Source organism: Filicampus tigris, chromosome 19 (assembly GCF_054856515.1).
Source record: "Filicampus tigris isolate MCC_2025a chromosome 19, RoL_Ftig_1.0, whole genome shotgun sequence".
Taxonomy (NCBI): domain Eukaryota; kingdom Metazoa; phylum Chordata; class Actinopteri; order Syngnathiformes; family Syngnathidae; genus Filicampus; species Filicampus tigris.
Genome location: NC_141235.1, coordinates 11,023,560 through 11,038,769, shown reverse-complemented (window position 1 = coordinate 11,038,769; position 15,210 = coordinate 11,023,560). Strand labels below are relative to the sequence as shown.

Here is a 15,210-nt window from a genome sequence, read left to right as displayed (position 1 = left end):
ATGTCAATGTAGTGAAAGTGAAAGTAGATGTGAAGAGAGTAAACATGGTATAAAAAAAAAAAAAAGAAGAAAAATGCTTCTTTGGATTTGAGAATTGACATCCGCTGTATCAAGCAATTCATTAATCCTTAACCCTCCCAGTATTCTTAACCCAAATTGTTCTTGCAGGTCTAAAAAAAAAAAACAGTTACATTTTGCTAGAGTAGAAGGTTGGGTGTAAGAGGTTCTGATAATTTAGAAGCTGTGGTTTTGCATCTCCTATTCATGACTGTTTCAACCTCACCTTCATCAAGTGTGTTTTGTCTTAGAATTGGGCACACACTGTCCTCATTTGTCACTTAAAAAATTCCACATAGGCAGAAAGTTCAAGCATGGTTAAATAAGCATGTTTTTTTTTTTTTTTTTGTCCCTCTGTACTTTTTTGCAGAAGCTGCAAATGGGTTTCAAACATATTGTTTGTGCATTTTTATTTATTTGTCATTTCATTTTCAAAATGTTCCACTTTTTTCCTCCGTAAAAGGCGGTGGGACCAAATTGCTTAGCTGTAATATTTTCTTAGTCATTTGTTTTCGTGTATCCCGTTGACACAGTGTGCTAAAGGGAAAATATACCTAAGCTTTTATTGGTGCGTATCTTCTCGCAATTACTCTGTAGTGACATTTACATTTTTCAAAATATTACCTTGATGCTTTTTGTTTCTACTTTTTTTCTAGTCCCGTCTTCTCATTCTTTTTAAATTTGTTGCTACTTACGACGAAAGAGACCAATATCAAAACGCTTTTCCGAGCTGGAGCGAGCCTAGTTTTACCCACAGGCAAACACGGAACCTCTCTCTCCCTCTCGCTTTCTCCCTCGCTCCCCCTATCACGCACAATGAGTGCAACACATTAGATTAATGCCCGCCATTTAAGAAATGCTCACATTCACGCAATTGCCACCATCTTGCACTCGCCATATACATTTTTAATCAGAATTGGCCTCGCCTTGCGATTACACCAAACTAATTACAACAATACAGCAGCAGCAAGAGGCACCACATCCTGTTCTTTGTCTGAGCCAGTGGAACAACCAGCATAAGCAATAAGTGTTGTAAATTTTGTCGTCTTTTTCATATAATTCTAGCACATTTTTGGATATATTATTTTCTTCTGCTCAATGGTCAGCATGACCCTCCCCCCCCACCAGAGTTCAATACACACCTTCCATAAACTAAAGTGACTCCATGAAGCTGAACTTAAGCTCTGCTGATCGAGTACGATTTTCCTGACATTTACTTAGTCGGATCTTACAGTTGCAGCCAATGCACGTAAAGAGCTTTGCATTTTATCAGTAGGTTTTGCAGATAATTCCTTTGTCTTTTATTTAAAGCTCCATGATTACAGCGGCTAGATCTTTACCTTGTAACACTAAATTGTAAAGCTCTACAAGTATTTAGTCAAAGCTCGAATATGAACTTTCAATCCTTTTTTTCCTGTCTAAATGATGGCTGAAGTTTAGTCCGTGATAGTTAAAAATGGTTCCCTCTCTTTTGTGCTTGTCTACAGGCCCCTTCACTCCGACCAGTCGGCTGTACATGGAGACCCCCAGTTGGGCAGGTTGGTGTGTATGTTTGTACCTCTGATTCCATTGCACACAATCTACCAAATTTCATACCACCTCTGGTACCCAGGTGAATGTTTAGGTGTGTGTACGCGTGTGTGTGCAGCCAGCTGTCTTTCACAGTGTGTGTATGCGCAGAGTGAGAATGTGCTGACTGCAGTGCTTTGGTTCTGGGCATGCCCACTCTTAGTGGCTATAAATCCTGAGCGCAGTGCTCTGACTGTGTCAGCAGTCCAGCCAATGAATGGATATTAAACGCCACAAAAAAAAAAAGCCTCTTTAATTCCGCTGCTGCCTGTGCCATGCTGTTGGCCATGCTCTCTCTCACTCTCTCTCTCTCTCTCTAGTTATCCATCTATCCATTCACCTCTTTCTTTCGCTTGTCTCTTTTCCTGCTGTGTAATGATGGAATGTCACTTTCATTCCAGACTTTTGGAGTGAAATGTGTGAAATGCCTCCCCTGCAACACACTTCTGGCACACATACACCATACAGTTTGATCATAAAAGATTATGTATTATTATTTCAGTTAGATATGCGGTGAAGTGACGACTGAGACCTTAGATGTAGGTGTGGCCATCTGTTCTCACGGCCCATCAATACTAATCTAATAGGAGAAGGAAAGATCAATCCCAACTCGCTTAGATCTGTGGAAATATAAACAGTGCACGCAGTTACTTTGCAGCACACAACTGTAAAATCATTTTACCGCGTGGGAGGCATATTTGCACGCATACACATGCGTGGCACAAAACCTCAAACAATTCAAACAACATTGCATTAAAAGAACAATTGGTGGATGCGTCAGTAAATTTCACCGGTCGTTATTCCTCATTTGCCAGTGGCCGGCCCGCCAGTCATCAACATCAGTCCATCATTGTTTTAATCAGGACTAGTCTGTCCATCAGTCACTCCGTCATCGTTATTTTAACAGCGCTTCCGTCATCGCTAAACTAAAGGTCGTCACCGCTATGTTCGGACCGGGTAACAGCATGGAATTTTATTTAATAAGTATGCACATGCGCAATTCAATACCCTGTGGCACATAAAAAAAAAAAATATATATATATATATATATATATATATATATATATATATATATATATATTTTTTTTTTTTTTAAGTTTAGTAACTGTGAAGAAAAAATGGTTGCCAGAGTTCCATCTCCTGTTCACCCTTTTGATCTCGGGAGCTGCCCAGTTTCTTGCTTACTATGCTATGCTAGCTATGAAAAAAAGTAGTAATTGTTGAAGAGAGGAATCACTTTTTCAATGCATTGTATATTTTCCCTGAAAAGTCTGATATTCAACATGAACGTGGTGAGTGACAGGAATTCATAAAGCGCGTTCAGCACACGCACACACGTAGACACACTAACACAACGTGGTCCCTATCCATAATAGCAATTACAGCTCTGCTTTCTTTAGCCTCTATCAGTGTTTATCAACGGGCCTCCAGGCCCATCAAGGCTCTGACGCCCAATCACGCTGACATGGAACTAATTGAAAAGTAGTGCGCTACTCAAAGTAAAGATCTCCGTAAGAGAATTGTGGCTCCTTTGATGATCCACAATGAGATGTGTTTTGGTGATATGGTGCAAGAGCTGTTTTGTGTCAAAATGTTTGATGTGCGTCATTGAACGTGAGCTATTAATGAGTCTCATTTTATTTGGTGTGTGTGTGACAAGTGTTTTATACCTGTACCTTGAGAAAACGTCTGTTGTGATTTGGCATGATAGACAAACATAGAACCGTGTATTGTTTTTTTTTCATTATATTGTTTTCCCTCAAAACTTTAGCGATATTGAAACAATAGCGGATCAACTTCTCATATAGGTTAAGCAGCAATACTCAGATCTTATTTATTTTTACCACACATAACAAAATCAGAAAAGAGTCTGTTCTCTCATGTTCTTCTTATTGTTCGGTTCCACGGTTCCCTAAACTTGGATGGCACCAATTGTTAATATAAAGGACCCAAACCACAAGTATTATCTTAACATTGACTTATCGACAAACTTCATTAAAATGAATAATGGCTAAAATGGTTTTTGATGGACATACTAACAACGATTCAATTGTCATTATTTTTTTGCCTGATATTGAAAAAGGAAATAAAAACTAAAACCGTAATATTTACTTTCTTTAATGTTTAACAGTTTCTAAAATTATAACCGGAGCAGTAAAGTTTCTCCCTGCCCTTTTCTGCCTCTGGGTGTGTTTTCACAAAACAGGGCAGCAGATTTTAGATTTTCTTTTCTCAGACATTAAATTTTAGATGCACTTTCCTCTATCGGAGGGGCCAGTCTACGCCTATAAATCAGGTGCTGCGGCTATTTGTATACATTTCCATTCCATCCGCCTATATTTTGAGCAACGAAACAGGAAAGCATCATAATACTAATTGCATGAGCCATAATGTAGTTTTTGACAGTGCCATCTTAAGACCATTGCACTGGTGCAAATCATTGATACTGGTTACAGTAGAACATATGTTTTCAAAAGTGCTGCAAAAAATAAATTGCACCCCCCCCAAACTCTCCGCCGCCACTGTAAATTGTGTCATTTGTCTATAAAACTGTAATAAGTACACCTCTGCTGTATTTACATCAACGGAACATAAAAGGGCAACTGCCCCCTACTGTAGTGGATGTGCAATTACACTTTATTCTTGTACGGCAAAAGTAACGAAACAAAAAATATGTTCCCCAGGGATGCCCGCCCCCCTATTTGAGAAGGACTGCGCTACACAGATGAGATTGCTGTTGAAGCATTTTAAGGCCAGGTTTTAGGGTACTTGGAGCAAAAAGAGGTACAAAGGTTGAATCTTGAGTTTGTTAGCCATAACTGTAATTACTTTTTTAAAATTGCAAAATGGTTCTTGTGTAAATGGTGGCATATTTCCCCACTTTGTCAATTACTATAATGTTTTTAGACAACCCTCTATCCCAAAGGATCTTCCCCCTACAGCAAAACTCCCCCAATTATGTTTTCAGTGAGAATTAATTTTCTGCGTATTAAGTTGATGAAAACATTTGTGGCATACGGGTAAGCTAAAATCCCTCTAAATACATAAAATAATTGATATATATATATATATATATATATATACAATATAATAATAACAGTATCAATATATAATAATTATATATATATATATATGTATACACATATATATATATATAAATATATATATATATATATATATATATATATATGTATACACATATATATATATATATATATATATGTATACACATATATATATATATATATATATATATATATATATGTATACACATATATATATATATATATATATATGTGTATACATATATATATGTATACACATATATATATATAAATATGTATATATATATATATAAATATGTATATATATATATATATATATATGTATACACATATATATATATAAATATGTATACACACATATATATATATGTATATATATATATATGTACGTGTATGTGTATATGTATGTATATATGTCTGTGTTTATATATGTCTTTATATATATATGTATATATGTATATATGTATATGTGTGTATATATATCTATATATATATATATATATATATATAGATATATATACAGTATATATATATACATATATATACAGTATATATATATACATATATATACAGTATATATATATACAGTATATATGTATGTATACGATTACATAGACGGGAAAAAAATGGGCTTACGGTGATGCTTAGTCAGACAATTTTTCTTTTTTTTAGTTTGTTTATCGCCTACAAAATGTGTGTCCATCATAGACAGATAGGCGGACTGGTCGGTTACATATATATACATACATACAAACATATGTACGTACATCCATGCATATAAACTTACACACACTCAAAGTTACCTTGTAAAATATACAGTAATAATGCAGTGATTTGTTAGCTCCGCTAGAGGAGTTGCTGAACATGTGGATTCAGAGATATGGTTCGTTCTTCAATAGACAATTTTGGCTCTTAACATGACAAACGATGTGTCTCTAAAGATGTAATTTCTCCTCCAAATGTGTCTAAAGGAAATGTACCTCTCCAAATTGTATGGTATTTTGTCAGCAACTGACTTATAAATTACATAAACTACTTGAATCCGTGGCTATAAAAATGTAAAGCTTAATTTAGTTAGCTGCCAGCCACCACTAAAACAAAACAAGCTGCAAAGCTTCATAAAGCTTGTCCTGGGTCTCAAAAACTTTTACAATAAAGTCTTTACTTGCCCAAAGGTTAATTGAGGCTGGTGTTGTTGCTCCAGCCAGACAATTAATTTATCCGCTCCACTCTTATTTCCCCATTGTGAATATTTCCAGTTAGAGACAGATACTAAGAATATACTTGAAAAATAAGTCAAAGAGACATTCAGCGCAATGACTATTGACTGATGATTGATCACTGCGTGTACAAACCAATCCAAACTGTACCTATGACACTGATGGCTTGAGGCTGATGAATCTGTGTTGATTGCTTGATGCTGATTGTTGAAATCTGACCTCAGTCGTTTGTTAATGATAGTAAAGCTGTGTTTGTGTCTTCCTCATTAATAATGCAAGCTTGGCCTTAATGATGATAGCACAAAACAGAGAGCCACCCTTACATTATTAACGCAAATAAACACCATTTGGGGCTGCAGGGAAATACAAATCACTGCGACTATTATTTAACTGACATGCTCCTGCTCTTCTCTGTTTCACACACGTGCATATGCGTACATCTCAGATATCTCCAGTTAGTTGTGTTGCGTACACACAAACCCCTAATGGCAAAAGAGGGAAAAGTTCAATAGACACTGGCTGTGCTCAATGTGGGTTTTATTGCCTTGTATTGTGAACACACAGCAACACAGACAACTCGAGAGTGTAAATGCCTCCACTTCTCTTTCTATTTGTTAAAGTGATGCCCAGCGCCTCTGAGCTGCTTTTAACACTTCCAGAAAGGCCATTACAATTAAAGCAGCGCTGGCCAGAGCAAAGGGAAATGGAGGCCGGTGTGATGAGAGTAAAAGAGGGATGTCAGCACAACGAGTGGCAGAGATGCGTTTAGCCCTTTCTTCAGGAGTAATGTCCAATTACTGCTGTGTTTGGGGCCACTGCCTCACACTGTCATCAGCACACAAACATTAGGTTATGGCCCTCTGCAATGGGCTGATTGTCAGCTGCCATGGATCACAATCAGCAAGCTGGTCCGCCGGGCCAACCGGTGGAGAGTGGCATTCCTCAATGAATATTCATTTGAATGTGTTGCTCGTAACAGCCAGACGATGCATTTCAAGCATTATGCTGAATAAATAAATAATTTGTCCAAGTTCTTGTTGTTTGCAGCAATCTTGAGTTTCTTCTTTCACTTCTGTTGTATACATTCTGATCTTGACCAGCAGGTGGTACCAGATATATGAAACTTTCTGTCCTCTTGCAAATTGTGCTGTCAGGGCCTTGTAGGCCTTCTCTGCAGTCCCTAACACTACACAGTATGTTCTATGCAGGTCCACTAGTTAAAATGCGGCATTCTGATTAATGTTGCATTTGTGGAATATAAGTTAAGCAACAAAATCCACCCACTTCTAGCCATATCTGAGAGCGGCCATTTTGTCACTTCTGTCGACTAGAAATGACATTCAAGTTGCTCAGATAACGACCAACCACGGCTCACTTGTTTTCTGAAGCTGAGCCTTGATGTGGCAAGATGTGACAAAATGGCCGCCCCCTGAGCTAGCTAAAAACAGGATTTGTTAAATTCCACAAACGCAATATTAACCAGAATGCTGTGTTTGGACTAGTGGACCTGCATACAACATATTCTGGGAAAAAATGTTTGGGTTGCCTTCCTCTTTAACTAAATAACTTTTGTTTTTTTGTTGACTTTGGCTTTTCCGCTCATCCGCACAAGTTCTAAACTATACAGTCACCTACCTCTTTCAAATAAGTGGCATTGAAGATGTGAATTTGAAAAAGTGAAACGCTAACTGCTCATTACACTTCACAATTGATTAGTTTCTCAACAGAAAAATATTTTCGTTGACAGCACTCATTGGATTAATCAATATTCAATATACTATTCGAAGTCCTCTTTTGGGACCATTTCTAAATAACTGCTGATTCCGAGATCATCGGTTCAAGCACTTGGGCTTAAGTTATTTGAGTGTATCAGACTAGGTCTGGAAGAAGAAATTGTCAACCTCAGACAAGCTAGACGGCTCTTTTTTTTTGGAATAGTTAAAGCCAAAATCACAACCCTGTTGTTGATTATTCTCTACACTGCTCCTGGCGGCCACGGCAGACGTGTCTCAGGCCACCATGGTCAAAACGGGATGGCCATACGACAACGCAGTGGATGGGATGGGCAAACATTTGTCATGGCACTCTTGGTGAGGATAATTTTAAATGTAGTCAACTGGAGGAAAAATGGTCGCATACAACTAAACCCGACACTATGTATAAGGGTTAACCCAACTTGGATACGGTCCATAGTGGAATGAAAGGAATATTGATTTCCCGGCAACTCGTAACTCTTCTAAAGCTAACTTGTGAATGAAAAACCCAAATCCAAAATCATTAAAATCTTGTGCACCCAAATGTTCTTAACAGTCCTTGAGGATGTATCTCGTCTAGTCCTGCCAACCTGGAATTTTTTTTTCAAATAAGTCATTAAAAGGCCCAAGTTTACATGACATTTACATCCATGTCAACTTCCAGCCTCAACAGTACACGCACACACATAAACATACCCATGAATGAAGGCTTCTCACTTTATTGCAGCGTCTTGCTGAGGCTGCTTGACAGTCTCTTCTTACCTGTTTAATGGGGGCTCATAAATATGAAGGTGTCAAAACACCTGTACAAGTGCTGACTGCCTAATCATTAACTGTGTGAAAGGGCACGTTTGCAACCAATGCTGTTATAAACTGATGACACGCGCACACTGAGTAATACTGTGCACTGGTGGAAATGTTCAACAGCTGCTGTCACATCCCCAGGTCAGAGAACTCCACCTCATGGTTCCCCCCAAAACGTATTCTTCCCCGCATTCTCACCCGTCTGCCTCTCCTTGTGCTCTCTCACTCTCTCTGCTTTCTTTTTATGTCTCTCTCTCACTTTTTATACTCTCATTCATCATGTTGACAGCACCACAGCTACTTTTGTGAAATGGAGAAAAATGTTTAAGTCAGCTTTTCTCTGTCTCTCCCGCCCTCCCTCCTCCCTCCTCCTTGGCCATCTACGCTAGATATATATACGTGTGTGTTGGGGTGTGCGCGCGGGTGCGCACGCGTGTGTAGCCAGCAGACAGGAGTAATTCTTGCTTGATGGAAAGCACTTTGCATATGACATCGGTCTGGGATTCTGCTGCAGATGCAGAGTTGCCAATTGCTAGTGAAATGACCCACCATTTGGTGCTATAAACTTCAGAAGTTCCCCTCACTTGCTCAACTTTCATATCACGCACACCTGAACATAAAAAAGAAAACAGACAAGGGGTGGAATCTGTCGAGGGGGCAAATTAGTAAACAGTCATTAGCATCATCGTTATTATTATCATCAGTCTGCCTTTTGCCCAAACAAACTGGAATAAGCTTGAACAGGATAAGTATTTTTAAAAAATGGATGCAAAACATAATCATGATAATAATAATTATAATAGTTTTGTGGAATTTCTCAATGGGTTTGTCCAAAACTCATTTAATACAAGTTAAACTTGCCTTGTGAAACTATTTTAAACTTTGGACTCGACAAAAGTAAACAATGTGTTTTCTACACTGTATTTTGAAGGGTTTGGTAATGTTTGACAATATTTGTAAGTGCGTGAATTTCAGGATTGTAGGATTGTATACAATTATAATCACTAATCACGCAGTTGGGCTCAGTCTCCCCATGAATAGCGCTTGTCCACTATACGCTCATTGAAATCGGCTTTAGATTTGGCTGAATTTTCTCTCTCTTTATACCAAAGGGTGAATTTACACGTTCACCTTCCATAAATAATAATAATTGTGTGTTCCATCCCTCTGTGCTTTTTGTAGGCATTTTGTACAGTTAGAATTACAAAGGGCTTGTCTTGATGTGTGGTAAGTACTGGAGAATGCTGCTGCTGCTGCTTTAACATACAAATTTTTTTCTTTTGTGGTCGACTGGTTAGCACATCCGCCTCACAGTTCAGAGGTCGTGGGTTCGATCCCGGCCCCGGCCTCCCTGTGTGGAGTTTGCATGTTCTCCCCGTGCCTGCGTGGGTTTTCTCCGGGTACTCCGGTTTCCTCCCACATTCCAAAAACATGCATCGTAGGTTGATTGGACTCTCTAAATTGCCCCTAGGTGTGATTGTGAGTGCAGATGTTTGATTTTCTTTTGTTTTAAGGGAAAGCCAGATAATTCTAACACTGATATTATAGTGTCATTTCTGCGTGTGCACTTGCACAACCAGACTTAGTCAACAGTGTTACAATGTACAGGAGGTTAGAAAATGTTTGTTTCCATAAAGAAACTTCAACAGTTTCACTTTGTTCTTGTGTAAATCTCAGAGAGAGATGCAGTTAGAAAATTGAGGACTTGACTGATTGTTTTAGACAGATTAAGTGTGAGGTGTACTCTTTTGGACAACTCAAAATACACCGCACACTATAAGAGCACATTCACGTTACATTTTTATTGTACTTTGTGGGGTATCTGTAAAATAAAAGTAAAAAAGAAATGGAAAAAAAAATCACTTACGATTTTAAAATTATATAACTGTGAACCTTAAGTGTACTGGTATGTTTTTAAGAACTGACTGTTCTTGGTAAGACCACTTTTCTTTAGTCCAATTGTTGCTAAAGCTTTGTTTGGACTTTTTATATTCATTAAAAATTGAAGTGGGGAAAATATTAGTGGAAAGGAAACTTTGGAAAGTGCAAGATGAGGCCCGTCTGCGAAGTTCACCTTTCTGCCTGTGTTCCCAAATGTTTTGTGAGGCTACATTTTATATTTGCCAATCGCGAAGAAGAGTCATGGGATTGACTGTCTGGTCTCTACATGCCCAACACTGCATTAAGACCACCCTGTAGCAACGTCTTTTCACAGTCCAGCCATTAAATCCCAGGAATTTTATATTTTTTTCAAAATTTTTCAAACCTTAGGGTAAAAAAAACGTCTGAAAATGTCTGGTACTGAATGAATTAATTTATGTCTGCACAACATAAATTATACAATGGGCCATAGAAGTTAAATGTAATCTGCTCCAATTCCAATTCATACATTCTAGGGGTCAAACTGCCATAATAAGGAAACGCCTTAACAAAATTTTAGCAAAAAGTACATTTTACCTTGTCCTCAAGGGTCCCCATCCAGCATGTTTTAGATGTTTCCCCCTTCTAACACACCTCATTCAAATGATCATCTCCTCAGCAAGCTCTGAGAAGCCTGATTACGAACCTGATCATTTCAATCGTGTGTTGGAGGAGGGAGACATCTAAAACATGCCGTGTAGGGACCCTCGAGGACCGGAGTTGGACACACGTGCTATCCAAACCCTCCACTGGGCTTACACATGTTCACTCTGTGCTGGCCTAACGTGACAATCTGCCACTACACTCTACTCCCTCGTACTGCATGCGTCAGCGGGTGGTTTCAACACAATTAAAGAACTGCTTAATAAATAATAGCCACCCTTTCCTTCTCCCCCCTCCCTCAACTATAATAAATCCATTACAATGGCAGACCATACAGGTTCTCCTGTTTTTACTCAATAATTGATGAAGTCACATTCCTGTAGGCACTAATTAGATCAACGGGAAATTAGTATTTATTAGAATACAGGCTTTGAGTAAAGGTCATATTGAATATTAGCTCAACGTCAAGTCATCCATGCAGCACTCTTTCATGGTTATGTAAAGGTTTCTAATAGAAAGTCTATTGACCAATACAGTCAAGGGTGTTTGAGCACTGTGAGTAGATGAGGGCAGTGGGAGTAAAAGACAAAGCGAGTTGGGTGTTATAACTCAGCTTACAGATCCTATTGGCAGTGATTGTTCATTTAGACTTGATGAAATCTACGTTGGAAAAATATGCCATTAAAGCCATGAGTAATTTAATGCATGCATAATGTCATGGACTAATAACAGATAACATACAGTATGACCAAATTGAATACACATTTTGCTTTTTTTATGGCTGTTATCTGAAAATGAACTTTTTCCCCCCAGTTTTCTGTTGACTCTTTTAGCGGAAATCAACCCAAACGTATTTTTTTCCAAGAATATGTTCCCAGCAGGCCCACTAGTTGAAACACGGCATTGTGTTTAATTTTGCGTTTGTGGAATATGTTAAGCAGCAAAATGCACTCGTTTTCAGAAAACAGGTCAGCCGTGATTGGTCGTTGTGAGCAGTTGTGATGTCATTTTCAGTCAACAGAAGACAAAATGGCGTCCTCCAGAGATGGTTAAAAACAAATGGATTTTGTTGCTAAATTTACATTCCACAAACGCAAAATTAATCAGACTTCCGCTTTAAGCAATTATTGAAAACAAAACAGCAACATGAGTGGGAAATATGCTCAGAGAAACGAATGAGAGATCTCAAGAATCCCCTTAAACTGGATGAGACCATTATCGCAGCGACATTCATTTTAATCATCAAGAGTGTTACGTTTAATTTGCAAGGAGTATGCCCAACTGTGCAGGTGTATCATTAAAAATAACCCTGACCTTTGCACTTCAAAAATGCAGTCCTCCTCCTCTCCCAGTCAACATTGAAACACTTGAATTTTAATTGTTTAAATATTACGCAATTAAGGGATTTTACTACTCGCTTTAGGATACCTGTATTCAGAAAGGTTAAATGAAGTCAAATCAGTTTCCGAATTCTTTTCATCTATATTCAGTGTGTGAAGAACTCCAAAACATTGTGTGCAAAAGAGGTTGCAAACCAAAATGACTGACAACAACACTGGTAGCGCTTGTACAAAAAAATGTGATGTTGTTATACATTGCATGAGCAGTCCCGCGTTTCAAAATATCAGCTCGGGATGAGAGAATATCGGTGTGTGTGAACGGTCTTCAGATATGACAATTGTGACATTGTTATTCTCAAAAGACATCCACGCAGTAGAGTGATGGAGAGAAATAAAGAATTCTGAGCTGAATTAAAGTCGTAACCTCCCAGCTCCTGCTTCTCAATGTGATATAGTGAACATAAAACATGATGAAGCTGTGTGATAGGACAGGAGAGGCCAATGACTGAACAAGCCTTTGATGGGCTTATTATTCTAACTTTGATTTATGGTAATTGACCTCAAAGTGGAGACAGTCATAATTAATGCTGAGGAGGGAAAAATACAGTGCTCCTCACCAGCTCTCTCCCCCCTCCTCCCCCTCCTCTGACTAAGATTGGAGAATCAATTTTTAATTGTCGAACCACTAGTATAGAGACTTTTTTTGGAGCCAGTATTGTTTTTTTTAGATACTCTGATAGATACTATCAGAGTCAGCCAAAATAATGCATACACACATTAAAGGGAAAGTCAACCAAAAATGTTCTTTACAAGAAAATGTTCTATGCAGCCACACATTGCGTTTATGGAATATGAGTTAAACAGAAAGTCAACCCAAACATATTTTTTTCAAGAATATGTTCTATGCAGTTGTTTTCTGCAGCTGAGCCATGATTGGTCATTACCTGAGCCCTGTGTAGTTGTGATGTCATTTTCAGTCGATAAAAATGACAAAATGGCCGCCCGCTGAGATGGCTGAAAACGGGTGGATTTTGCTGCTTAACTCATTCCATAAATGCAATATTAATCAGAATGCTGTGTTTCAACTAGTGGTCCTGCTGGGAACATACTCTTCAAAAAAATGTGTTTGGGTTGATTTCCTTTTAAGCAGTAAAATCCACCTGTTTTTCTGCCATGTCAGGGGATAGCCATTTTGTCACTTCTGTCGACTGAAAATGACGACCAATCATAGCTCAGCTTCAGAAAACAGGTGGGCCGTGATTGGTCATTACCTGTTCCCTGAGCAACTGTGATGTCATTGTCGGTCGAAAGAAAGTGGCAAAATGGCCGCCCCCTGAGATGGCTAAAAACAGGTGGATTTTGCTGCTTAACTCACATTCCACAAATGCAATTGTAATCAGAATGATGTGTTTAGACCAGTTAAGGCACATAGAGCATTTCTTGTAGAGAAAGTTTTTAGTCCTTAGTCTTTAGTAAAAAGAAAACCAAATGTGAATACCGAATGTATTCCGTCATTAATACACATTATCTTTGTCCTGTACAATTACAAGAGATGCTGAACGTTGTTCCCATTAGCTTCCAGCCATTTATGTGTATGGCAAACTGTTGCTTGGGTAATATTGGACAAAGTGTCCAATGGGATTGCAGCACATGTATTTTCACATGTTCAACTCCTCCTAGGTATCCGAAAGCATGTTGTGTAACACAGGAAACATTGGTGGCAACTACATTGGTGGCCCTTTGACAATAAATTGAAACTGCATATGCAACAAAGGTTGAAAGCGTAGACTTACTGGTTGCCGAACCCATATTGATCATTTTACAAGTGAATAGGCACATCTCAATATTTTCATCCATTTAATCAGTACATCACCGTGATGGAGGCACTTCACCCTGTCTTCTCTCATTTCTAAAAGTGTGGAGGCTATCAAATTACACCCCTCAGGTGGACACTGTAGTGGGTGACAAAGAGGTGGTGGGAGTGACTGATGAGTTGCAGAAGGCACATGCGCTTTGTTCACCTCTGTGGCCTGGATGGAGTGATTAGCAGTTGGGAAAAGAGAGAGACAATGAGCCAGTGGAATGAAATGCTGGATCGGCCGCTCATGATGGATGTGCTCCGCATAACTACACGTGCTGTTCTCTCCTCTGAGATGTTTTTTTTATTTTTTTTTATTCTAGTTTTAATAAGTGTTTGCACTCTCGCACTCACTTATTTGCTTTTTAATCACCGCCCTTTACAAAAGCCTTCACTACAAAATTCTAACCTTCTTACTTTCAACTTTATTTCCCCTATCCCTATTTTAGTCCTTGTATGTTATACTCCGTTCCCCCTTTGCGTCGTCTTATCTTTGCACATCTTTTCTCCCCAGCCCCTCTTTCCTATTATTTTCCTGACATTCCTCCATCGTCTTGCTCACCTATGCATCTCCTCTCTCCACATCCTATTTCCAACTCAAGACCACCGCACGCCCATCACATTCATCTCTCTCTCCCTGTCTCTGTGACAGCGTGACAGCTGTGTGCCGCTCTGTCCACACCCGGGCTTTGATCACTCTCCCAGCGCTCCATTGTGGCTAATGAGGAGAGCAGGAGGGCTCTGGGGTTTGCATATACTGGAGCTCCCACACTGCCCTCTGCATCTCCAGTGCTCCGCCATCCTCGTTCTCTCCCTCAGTGTCTTCCTTTCATCCCCCGTGTCTGTCCCCCACGCCGCTTCCTCTCAGCTGCTTGTCACTACATTCACTTTTTGCCTGGTTTCACTTTCAAGCACTCTGATTAAGTGGATTAATCTGATGGACTTTTGAGCAGTCCGGGTGTAGTCCGTGTTTTGGCCAATGTCAGCTGGAATGGGCTGGAGATCCCTGGACAGGATCAA

General features: G+C 38.9%; 1 protein-coding gene across 4 annotated transcripts in view; it reads left to right on the top strand.

Moving 5' to 3' along the window:
* Window positions 1–15,210, top strand: part of rbfox3a (RNA binding fox-1 homolog 3a) — a 346,279-nt gene that overhangs the window by 146,414 nt on the left and 184,655 nt on the right. For all 4 annotated transcript variants that reach the window (XM_086016851.1, XM_086016850.1, XM_086016849.1 and 1 more), the window contains exon 4: window positions 1,545–1,595. In XM_086016851.1, coding sequence (XP_085872977.1) covers window positions 1,574–1,595 — 22 coding nt within the window. In that variant the 5' untranslated portion in view covers window positions 1,545–1,573. The remainder of the gene's footprint in view (window positions 1–1,544; window positions 1,596–15,210) is intronic.